The 12,540-nt window shown below is 38.9% G+C and overlaps 1 protein-coding gene across 1 annotated transcript; it reads left to right on the top strand.

The window, feature by feature from the left end:
• Positions 1–4,537: 4,537 nt before the first annotated feature.
• Positions 4,538–12,266, top strand: LOC139730730 (heat shock 70 kDa protein 12A-like; the record flags this gene model as incomplete). Its single annotated transcript, XM_071641596.1, has 4 exons — positions 4,538–4,733; positions 7,338–7,531; positions 8,410–8,611; positions 10,957–12,266. Coding segments are annotated over 4 exons (1,308 nt in total), but the record flags the coding sequence as incomplete, so codon positions are not given.
• Between the last annotated feature and the right edge of the window lie 274 nt (positions 12,267–12,540).

Genomic DNA, 12,540 nt, shown 5'->3' with positions numbered 1-12,540 from the left:
GCAGTATTTATTGCTCTCCTCAGTAGAACACTTGCGCTGCTTTGCCAAAACAAATGCCAGCAATGTTTCCTAGTACACGACAACAATCAGTGCGTAAACTATCCATAAAATGCTCACTGCAGAATGACTAATGTGAGCCATAATCTCTTTATTCTGTGAGAGATCTTCTAATGACACTATGCATCATGACCACAGTAGTCTGTCATGTGTCATTTTGCGATAGCTTTTGTTGGGCTTTATTGAGTGTTGTCCCCGGTGTACTTTAGGAAGTCTATAGGGCTTTTTACACTTGCAAATTTTTGCTTAGTCCTCGTACCAACGGTTTAGGCTAAGGCGGGGGGGGGGGGGGGGGGGGGGGGGCCTTAGCCCCCCTGTTGGTACGGGACTTTCCTTAGCCCACTTTCTGTTTACACATGTTTTTGCCAAAGTGGGCTAGCCCCACCGATAGTCCTGGTACTATCTGGCCCTGCAAAATAGCAGGGTTAGCACCGCAATTGCGGTGCTAACCCCCGCAGTTGCGGTGCCAAGCAAGCGAGTGTTAAACAGAACGAAAAAACAATCCGGGGCTAAGCGACGGAGACGAAGTCCGACCCCCACTGACCAATCAGAAACGAGGTAATCAAGTGCTGCCGGTGCGTGCGTGTACGTGTACAGTGCACAGCGTAATCATGAATATTCATGTGGTTTGGAAAGTACCGGACTAAGAAATACAAGTGTAAAAAGGTCAATTTTCTCCTTAGCCCCGGACAAGAGCTTAGTACGGGACTAATTGGCGAGTGTAAAAAAGCTGAAAAATTGGTACGGGACTAACGATAGTCCTGGGTCAGAGAAAGTACGTGGTTAAGAAACACAAGTGTAAAAAGGGCTTACATGTGCTGAGAAAGGCTTGCACAAAATCTTGCAGGTCAAAGGTCATTGCATTTTGGCTTTAAATGACACCACTCAGCTGTGACTGCAGCTTGGATTCATTGGTAATGTGCATGGTATTCACAATACCATTGTAGTTAAACAATTAGTCATATGATTGGCATAAAAGGCTATGTCATGTCCTTAGCAATATCCTAACATATATATGCCCCCAGCTATGAAGGCCCATGGTACGAAGATTTAGAAATGGATAGACCATTCAAAGATTAAACTGATAAAGGTAAAAGGTCAAGATCCAGGGTCACTGAACCTTGGCTTAGAATGTCATGATTTGTGATTGTGATTTAGGAGGAAAGACAACTTTGATAACAAAGTTAATCAAAATTAGAGGAAAGTCAGTGGTCAAGGTCAATGGTTAGCCAAGTTTCAAGATTGTCATTTTCAAGCCATTACTTTAGGGGGAAAATCCAGGATGAATATGATACCAGAAGAGGCATAGAACTGAAATAGGAAATATGTTCTTTGTCAATAGGGCATTCAAGGTCAATTCCAGGAACAATGATCAAAATTATTGAACTTTGTGTTGAGGTAAATGAAGGGCCAAACTCGTGATAAAGTAAAAGCGAGAAGATGCAGGCATCCCAGTTTACTGCACTGTTTTCAAATTGCTCTAGGTATCCACAGAGCTCATGCAACTTTGAGACTTGTAACATTCTGCTTATGAATAGAATTCAGCTGCAACTCCTTTTGCTGAACAATAGATTTAAACATTCAGAAAAATCTGCAAACGCAGGCTAACATCCACACATTTATCATCAAATAATGCTTGTGCTGTTGTCATATAACAGGACAATTGACATAGTTCCGTGGAGTAAAGGTTATGAAAGCAAACTGTAGGCCCTATATTACACATAAAAATTAATGTATTGAATTTGGTACGACATGGTATGTAATGGCTTGTCAGATGGCATCAGGATGTCAAATGTTGTGACACCAGTAGTTTTCCTCTGTACACCAGAGCTCACTTCAAGAGCCCCGACGACAGATCCTCTTAAATGTTCCCCCCCCCCCAACTGAAGTGAGGTGATGACTGTAAAGGCACTGCACGGATGAGTTGTTCACACCCCCCCCCCCCCCCCCAAAAAAAAAAAAAAATAAATAAATAAATAAATAAATAAATGAATGAATAAATAAATAAATAAATAAAAAAATAAAAAAAATAAATAATAATAAATAATGTATGTGTGGACAACAATATAAAGAAAATATAAAGGGAATTCCACAAAAATTTCTTTTTCATGAAAATTGCACATTCCATCAACTTGATAGTGACATATGTTAAGGGTAGGCTAGCAATTATTCACCCTGCTTTCTGAAAGCGGTTAGTCAAGCACTCTTTCATTATGCTAGAAAAGTGAATTTTTGTTTAATTTTCTTTACATTTTGGGTTTGGGTTCCCTTTAATGTTCGAACTCGGTGCAGGAGACATCATGACATTCCCCTCTGCCTCAACTCGACAGGAACAGATGGCAATGTCCTGATAATGTGATTACGGTTCTTTGTCGCGATGACAGTCATTGCCCTCGTATGATTGACTAGCCCATCTCGGTATCTTGGGATTCAAATTCTAGGCGACCGATTCCCCACACCTGTTTATTGTGGAAGGCAGTGCAGCACAGTGCAGCATTGTTTGTCCACCAGTATGTCACTACTGCATTTTGTTTTGCAGCAAAAGTTTGCTAGAAAGTGACGGGCATCTAAACTGTGACATTATGTTCAAATTTTGTCATGTCGCATATTATGAAGTGGTGCAGATAGCAGCTAGTAATCATTGTGTGCATGACATATAAAGCATTTGGTGTACTAAGCTGTAGATATATTCCTTTAGATGCTCAGCAGACTTTAATTGGGGAAGTATCTGTGTCTTGAGGCAGAGATACAAATATATAATGCTCTTTGTTGAGAAAGAAGAAAGCAAAAGAGCTGTAAAGATTCTATCATGTCTTCACTTTTCCATTTTAAAAACTGAACTATTATTCCATGGTATCAATAATTCCTTGTTTCTGTCACAACTTTCTACCAATATGAAAGTTTCATAATTCTGACAGAGTCAAAAAGTGAATGTTACTCATGCATTGCCATTTGCCACGCTTAATGCTTTTCAAGGCCATGTATCACCAATATGAAGATGGCATCGGGTTATTGTGTAGTGAGGTAGCTATACCTATATCTCCAATCTCAAGTTACCTTTTTTGATGGATTCTTTGTCCCATTTCCAATGGCTTATGTAAACAGAAATAAATTTGCTTAGACAGCAGTGAGACATATAAGTGCACTTTCTAGCAAATTTGAATGTCATCTGTAGCACATGTGTTGGGTCACAAGAAGATAAAAAGAGTCACATTTTATTTAGAAAGAAACATGGAAGAGATTAAAACATTTAGTGAGCAAGTATGATTGTACTTTTTTATCGAGGTAGGAAAGGGGGAAGTTGGTGAAACTTAACCTGTTTAAGACTAGTCTTGAGTATTCTTGGGAAGGGGTAAATGGGAAATGGGTGTTATCGGAAAAAGCAGTCAATTTTCGATGGGTGAAGAAAGACACTAGATGATACGAAAGGTAGAGTGAAACTGAAATTGTTGATATCACAGTGAAACCTTCTGTTGGAGCAGACAACATCTTGGTCATGTGACTGAGATGTCACATGAGAATTGATTTCAATTTGTTCCGGCATGAGTGTGTGATGAATGTATGCACTTTCTGTAGCTGTTATCTATGTTTCCCCACAATGCAAGATCAACTTATTAAAGGCTCTTTCATATACAATGTACTTTTGTTTTGAGTAATCATTTGTCATTTCTGTATCTCAACTACATTTGTCTCCCTCTGCAGTTAAAGGACAAGTTCACCTTCATAAACATAAGGATTGAGAAAATGCAACAATGTTAGTAGAACACATCAGTGAAAGTTTGAGGGAAATTGGACAATCGATGCAAAAGTTATGAATTTTTTAAATTTTTGTCTTGGAACCGCTGGATGAGGAGACTACTACAGCTTGTGAGTCATATGCGTACAACAGTATAAAGAAAATGTAAAAGAAAATTCAACATATTTTCACTTTTTTCGCATAATAAAAGAGCACTTGACTTGCCTCTTTCTAAAGGCAGGGGGAATAATATTACCCATAACATTTGTCGGTAACGAGTCAGGGGAATGTATACTTTTTTCAACAGATGGAATTTTGTGAAATTCTCTTTATATTTTCCTTATATTGTTGTACGCATGTGACATCTAAGTTATTCATACACTGCAGTAGTCTTCTCATCCAGCGGGTACTGCACAAAAACTTCAAAAATTCATAACTTTTGAACGGATTGTCTGATTTTCCTCAAACTTTCAATGATGTGTTCTACTAATATTGCTACATTCTCTTAATCCTTATGTTTATGAAGGTGAACTTGTCCTTTAATGAACTTAATGTTGTAAAATTTTGATTACTGTATTATTTATTAAAAGCAAAGTAATAAAGTTCTTCCTGAAATAATGATGCAAATTTAAAAATAACAAACAAACAGACAAACAACTACAGCAACTCATGAGTGTTGTGACAGGGACCACATAGCTGCCAAGTCTGTGCTAACAATTCCCTCCCCCACCCCTTTCCCCCCAGGCTGGCCTAGCCTCTCCATCCAAACCAGACCAGCTGCTGATTGCCCTGGAGCCAGAGGCAGCCTCCATCTACATCAGGAAGTTGCGGCTGAGGGAGCTGGCTCCGGAGCACCAGTCCCAGAGGCAGAAGTGGCTGAGAAGCAGTGCGGGCAACATTGCCAAGTCTAACTCGCAGGTGTCAGAGAAGATCAGACATGGTGAGTCAGTCGATACACCTATTTGGTATTTCACTGAACCCTCTCCCCCTAGGGTTGTACCTGTCCTCAACCTCTTCCCCAACCCCCTCCAAAAATATATAGATGAATAAATAAGTGAATAGATAAGTAAGTGAATAGATGGATAAATTAGTTAATGAATAAAAAAGTAAATGAATAGACAAGTAGATGAATGAATAGATAAAATATACATTGATTATTAAAAAGTAGATAGGTACATAAATGAATATTATCTGACAAAATAGATAAAGGTCTGAATTGATGAAATGATAAAACACAAATATGAAATATATAGAATTGTAAAAACTCATTAACCTGGATTGACTGATGAATGTAATTATTATGCTATTGATAATTTTTCTTCCTCATTAATAGTAATGTAGACCAACGGGTGAGGGGAAGTGATGATATGTTTCACAAAATTCTAGTAGTGTTTGAAGATCCAAAGTAAGTTTAGTAAGAATTTTAATGCCGATACGAAGTATAGTGGCAGAAGTATAAGTCTTTGACTGAAGTGACATTTGATATTTTCTTCATGATGTTACAATGTGATTGATCACAGACGTTACTATTTTTAAAAAGTTGGGTTCCTATGAGAATAGATAATTTGATGTAGTGTTATGCATGATTTTGAGGGTGGCAAGTAGAAAATTCTTAATTATCAGTATAATAGGGATGTAATATAATATGTGATTGATCACAGACGTTACAATTTTTAAAAAGTTGGGTTACTATGAGAATAGATAATTTGATGTAGTGTTATGCATGATTTTGAGGGTGGCAAGTAGAAAATTCTTAATTATCAGTATAATAGGGATGTAATATAATATGTGATTGATCACAAACGTTACAATTTTTAAAAAGTTGGGTTACTATGAGAATAGATAATATGATGTTGTGTTATGCATGATTTTGATAGTGGCAAGTAGAAAATTCTTAATTATCAGTATAATAGGGATGTAATATAATATGTGATTGATCACAGATGTTACAATTTTTAAAAAGTTGGGTTACTATGAGAATAGATAATTTGATGAAGTGTTATGCATGATTTTGATGGTGGCAAGTAGAAAATTCTTAATTATCAGTATAATAGGGATGTAATATAATATGTATTTCTTTCTCCATACTTTAGCTGTAGTGAAGCTGGAGTGGATTCCTGCAGACTTTAAGAGAAAAGTGTGTATTGTATAGACTTTTTCTATTCCCAGCACTCATATGTGACATACACACCAAGATCAGCAATATTGGCAAACACTGGTATTGATGGTGTCCTCATGGCTTTGTGTTTACAGGGAAAAGTGTGGTCTCTCCGGTATAGTGCTTGTGTTTGGTGTTTGGTATTTGTTCTTGGGAAACTTGCGGCCATGAGCATCAGTTTGGATTATATACATTAACAGTTATAAACAGTGGTGATTAGTGGAAGTATTAATGTTAAAACCAGATAGGTAGTTCAGTAAGCTCTTGTTGGTTGGCTTTCCAGTTATGGTAGTGCTGGTGGTGGTGGTGGTAAAAACATTTTTGTTTTAAAGCAACATTTCACCGTAAGCCTTGTTTGCTCCAGTATTAACGTAGACAAAGCTGGTTTAGCTGTAGCAGGATTGTTAAGCTTAGCATTATGTTATCAGCTTGGTTGTGGTGGTTTAGGGGAGAGTGATGTGTGTGCATTTCATAAGCTTGGAAGAGTATGACATAATGAGTTTTCACACATGGTGTACTGACGTTATCAAGTTTGTATTAGATCTGCTATACTGTTGCCCTTTTATTGAATGTTTGCAGTTTCTTCTGATTTTTTTTTTTTTTTTTTTTTGCGGTGGATTAAAACAAGTTTCCTTATTTATTTTTGTACATGGCATATGTTTCAAGACAAATAAAGAGCAAGGATATTTTCTAGGCAACTAATATTGAATGTTATAGTCAAAAGATTAATGATGATGCTTGTGATGATGCTTGATCATCTTTACAATCGACATGTAAAATAATCTATCGTTGAAGTATTGGTATTTAGTTTATTGAAGTCTTTATTTGTTGAAATTTATTTGTGAATGAATGTAGTCTTTAATGTACATGACCGGTGACTCCTGTTAAAGGAAATCCTTGGGATTGGAAGTTATTTTTTGTTATATCAAAATGTCATTATATATCCAAACAAATATTAAAATATGCTAAGATAATTATAATATAGATAAAAATTTTGAGACCTGAATGCATACTTTGTTGTAACAACATCTTGTTGTTGCTGTGTTCATGATGACAGGAGTGCACTGTATACAATTATACTGTAGAACAAGGAATGTTCGTGTGCACTTTAATTTTGCGAGAGCCAAGAGTCATGAAATTAAAATGCATGCGAAGGCTCTTGTCTACACTATATATGCATTGAATGCCAGAGGCACTTTGTGAAATTTTCATGCCATGAAGAAGGCTGTCGGCTCCAATTCGCGAAAATTTCCTGCCGCTAAAATATCATGTTTTATAGTATCTCCGATATACTGTCATTTTGATGAATGAGGATATTGATACGACATATTATTTACATAAAGAGTCCCGCTCATTGAGTATTGAATGTCTGCCCTCTACTGCCAGGAACCCGTTACATGGTGGTGGACTGTGGTGGCGGCACGGTGGACATCACCGTGCATGAGGTGGAAGAAGGACCCGGTACCCTGAAGGAGCTGCACAAGGCCGCAGGGGGCATGCACGGCTCCGTCAATGTGGACCAGGAGTTTGAGCAGCTGCTAGTCAACATCTTTGGCTCCACGTTCATTGAGGAATTCAAGGTGGGACTAGCTCACTTCGAGTCCATCATGTACCACATTGTTGTATGTTTGTTTGTTTGTTTTTGGAGGGGAATGAAGCCCAAATATATGTGCATTGAATGAATGCAGCAATATTAATCAGCAAAGTTTGATGAAAATCGGAAAATCTGTAGAAAAGTTACGAATTTTCAAAGTTTTGGTGCAGCCATAGCTTGATGAGAAGACTTCTGTAGTTTGTGACATCACATTTAGGCAATGATAAAAAGAAAATTTAGTAAGAATTCTTCAAAATTTCTTCTTCTTTTCTATATAAACTGTATACATTCCCTCAACTTGTTACTAACATGTATGGTAAAGGTAATATTATTTCTCCTGTTTTCTAAAAGAGGAAAGTTGAGCGCACGTTCACTATGCTGGGAAAGTGTAAGTATGTTTAATTTTCTGTGCATTTTCTCTATATCATTGTCCATACATCACAGAATGTTGCAGTCTTCTCATCCAGTAACGATGCTACCAAAACCGCAAGAATGTATAACTTTTTAACAGATTGTCTGATTTTCAGTAAAACTGATATGTTTTACTAATATTGCTGCATTCCCTGAATCCACACATATATTTGGGTTTCATTCTTCTTTAAGGTTAATACGGGTTTGTAAAGATGTTCAAATGTCAATGAGCAGACTTTTTCTTGACTAATGTAAAGTTAGCAGTCATTGAAAGGACAAATTTTCCCAGATATGGTACACAGAATCCAGTTTATATGAAGATTTATAAACTGCATTTTGTTGACTTTACCCTTCATCTTTTTTAGCAGAGAGCGTACCTCTAAAATCTGTCGTTGTTTTCTCATACATCTTAGTCAATCTGTCCTTACTGTGTGTATTGCAATGTTGGTGCAGGTCAAACGACCAGCTGGCTGGGTAGACCTGATGATCGCTTTCGAGGCCCGCAAGCGCAACGCGAGCCCCTGGAAGAACAACCCCCTCAATGTCTCGCTGCCGTTCTCCTTCATTGACTACTACAAGAAGTTCACCAAGAATAAGACGGTGGAAGAGGCCATCCGGAGCTATGATGACGCGGATGTCAAATGGTCTTCACAAGGTAGGACAAGCTCCATTAAGTTTTCAAACTGGGATAAAGGATAAAGAATCCATGACGATAGGAAACAAGGTAATCTTTTATCTCGTGAAGGAATCGTAGTAATGTGTACAACGTTTGGCTCGCTACTGCTGAGCTTTGTCAGGTACAATGCAGTAGCGAGCGAAACGTACATCTTTAATACTACAATTTCTTCGCGAGACAAAAGATTAACTTGTTTCCTATCGTCGTAGAACTCACTGCGATGGTCAACATCCTCACAAGATAAAGAATCCAGTCGAGATTTCCCAGGACCTGCACAACAGGCTGTGAAGAACAGTGTGTGCTGTTTGAAGTCCCGGCAGCATGGAGATACATGGATGGCCCATTTCAATCGATCTCAACTGGCTGCCCACCAGGGTACATTCGAAAACCATGTATTACGCCAGTCAGATAATGTCTGCATTGAAGCATCTGCTCGTCGGTAACAATGTTCTCTAGTCTAGATTCTCCAGCTGTGTGTGTACTGTGGTAGAGATCAGTGGTAAAGCTGTCCAAAATTTGTTATGGAGGTTCTTGAATATATCCGAGCAGGGCTAGCCTTTTCCCACGCCATGGTATCCCCAAGTTACCAGGTTTTGAATGAATGCACATCTACTGCAGAAAACTTGCACATGAATCTGCATAAACTATGGAAGTGGGCATTATTTCCAGTAACCATGCCGTTGATATAATATTTCAATTCAGTATTCAGCTGAACTTTATTTCATTTGTCGACAAAGCATCTACCAAAGACAAACTAGTGGATACATTATTTCATATATCTTGAAAAACTGCAGTTGGAGCAGTATTCAGTGGATATAGCAATGTTTGAGAGTTGCAGTATGAGGAGAAGCCGTGTAATCTATAGGAACTGGATGAATTCATAAATTTTGGTGTGGATGATAATTGCAGTAGGGGATAGAATCCTGAATTCATGAATTTTAAACATTTTTGCGATATGTAGCACCATACAAAGGATGCAATTTAGGGCAAAATCTACAGATAATGGCGTATTGTTATGTAATACTAGACTGTAAGGGTGCTTTGGAAAGTTTATTTATATTCTTGGCTAATGACTGCAGTATACTGACTGACTTGTGGTATGGAATGCATGCCTTGTGTATTTCGCTGCATATCTCCCTGAACAGTTTGATTTTGCAGAAGTATACCTGGACTTGTAATCAAGAATTTATTCATATGCATGATTTAATGCATTTCTCTGACCGTTTATGTTTGTCGTGGCATATCTTGCTATTTTACGTTTTATCAGCTGCCATAAAATATTACTTTTCAGTTCTGAATATATGCGTTTACGGAGTATCACACATTATAGCCATTCATTCATATGGAATTATCAGTTTCTCACACAAAATCTTTTCATCTGATGATATGTGCAATGTCACATGTATATCTGCACCTCCAATCAGAGAATATTTCATGATTTATTTTTGTTTTTCTGAACTGTAATCAGACCATGACATGTGACTGCTGCACACAATCTTCCATATCGTCTCTTCGTCACACATTTCATGATGTACACTTCACAAGAGCCAATATTACATTCCCTCATCACAAGCAATTAAAGAGCAAGTCAGCATTTACACAGTTTTTTGACATTGTCACATCATTTTTCACTACTACCCAGTGGCATGATAAAACCAGAAATTGATATTTTCATTCAGTTTGCAGCAAGGTTGATGCTTTAAAACAACTCCAGTTCTGTAAAGCAGCCAATCCTGGTGACGCTTAGGCGGTTGATTTGTTCACAGAATAATGAAAAAAATTCTCTCTCCTGTAAATGATTTGTTGTTGATTCGAGAGCTGCACTGCCTCTAAGAGGAAATGAGATGTGAATCTCACTATTGATTATGACTGCTTTTCAGGAAAGGAAACAAATTATCTAGTCCAAACAAATTAATGTGTTTCTATACCTGGTGAATTGTGGCAGGACAATGCATCCTTTGTATTGACCTAATTTTGACTTAACACTATGCATAATGCTGATTATGATCATAGAAACTTTTTGAAATAACCTGAATACAAACTTAGATACCTAAATGCTAAATACTTTCCCCCCTCAGTTTGCATATGTTGTTTCAAGTGAAAATGATTTTATCACCAATCAGCCTCCGAGCAGATTCAAGTGAATCATAACAACTTGCATTTCATAATATGTCTGCGCATGGCATGTCATTCATTATCTCCAAGTCATGTCCAGCTTTCCGCACTGACTCATTAACCACCGCTTCCATCCTAACACGTCACCCTGGGCTGGGTTTCTCTCTTCTCTCTTCCTCTCATGGCGTGTTCCCCTCTTGGAGTTCCAGGTATGATGCGGTTCACACCAGAGGGCATGCAACGCCTCTTTGCCCGTACCCTGGCCAGCATCACCTCAGGGGTGGAAGAAGTGCTGCACTCCCCCAGTCTTCAGGGCATCTCCTACCTCTTTGTGGTGGGGGGTTTCGCCCAGTCAGCTCTCCTGCAGACCGCCATGCGCAAGAAGTTCAGCAACGATCTCCGCATCATCATTCCCCGGGACCTGGGCCTCTCCATCCTGAAGGGGGCGGTGCAGTTTGGCCTCGATCCCTCGGCGGTGCGCGTGAGGCGCTCTCGGCTCACCTACGGCGTCGGCGTCCTGAACAAGTTCCAACCCGGGAAGCATCCCGAGGCGAAGAAGGTAACCAAGGACAACATGGACTGGTGCAAGGACATCTTTGATACCTTTGTCCAGTCAGACCAGTCAGTTGCCGTCGGTGACAAGGTGACCCGCAGCTACACCCCGGCCAAGCCCTCCCAGCAGGAGATCATCATTAACATCTACTGCAGCGACCGCGAGAACGTCCGCTTCATCACCGACGCTGGCGTCAGAAAGTGCGGCACTCTGCACATTGACGTCAGCGACTCGCAGTGCGGCCCCAGCTTGCAAGGGAGGCGGGAGCTGCAGCTGACCATGCAGTACGGCGACACAGAAATCAAAGTCAGCGCTCTGGATGTGCCGACGGGGAAGTGTGTCAAATCCAGCATTGACTTCCTGAACAAGTGATCTGCATTGAGGAGCAAGTTGACATTTAATCGAGATAGTCTCTCACTTTGGTGCTTCAGCAGTGTGTTAACTCTAACAGGCGTTAACTTGTGACATCCCAAAAAAATTTTGACACATTACGACTACAATGAGTGGTAATTTGGTGGGGCCTTGTATTGTGCCTAGTATTGTTGTATATTAGACTTTGTAATGTGGCTGTAGATAGAGGTGAAATCTTTAACTTGATAACAGAACTTGCGGATGGATACCCTGATTCCATTCTGGAAAGCAAGTCCATATAGCTCCAATCATCTTGCCAGATTCCAGACTGTAGTAACTCTGGGCCCATACTTCTCTTTTCCATGTGGTACCTGGCCGAAAGGCCACCTCCAAGATGTGCCTCACGACAAGGCTTCCATGAACAGACTCGGATAAGAACTGAGAAAATGAGTTTATCTATGCATCATATGGTCTTGCCAGCTTTTCGCTATGCAGAAGTGATCCAACTCATGGCATATTTTTTTTTTTTTTAATTTCAGAATTTCTTTTGCATCTTTATTTTATGATACACGCAAGTGCACACCCATCTCTTCTTCCACTGAAATTGTGTTTAAGTATGTAGTTTTGTATGTGTATTTATTTATATTTATATCTATATTTCATTTTGTGTACCTCAGCTGTGCCAGTTTTTTTATCATTATGTGGAGAAACTACAGCAAATTGTTGGATGTGTACATAGCTTTGTGATGTCATTATGTTTTATTATTGGAATAGTGTATCTGCTTTTTGCTATCAATTTCACTTGATTATTAATCAATGTACAGTTTTGCCTGCATGGTATCTAATTCCATACATATTGTTAGTGCCAGATACAGTCTTTACTTGCATA

This window comes from Diadema antillarum, unplaced genomic scaffold (assembly GCF_040938485.1).
Source record: "Diadema antillarum isolate AM-2024a unplaced genomic scaffold, OU_Dant_1.0 seq00000330_RagTag, whole genome shotgun sequence".
NCBI lineage: Eukaryota > Metazoa > Echinodermata > Echinoidea > Diadematoida > Diadematidae > Diadema > Diadema antillarum.
The sequence above is the reverse complement of the archived record's forward strand: the minus strand, read 5'-3'. Positions and strand labels throughout refer to the sequence as shown.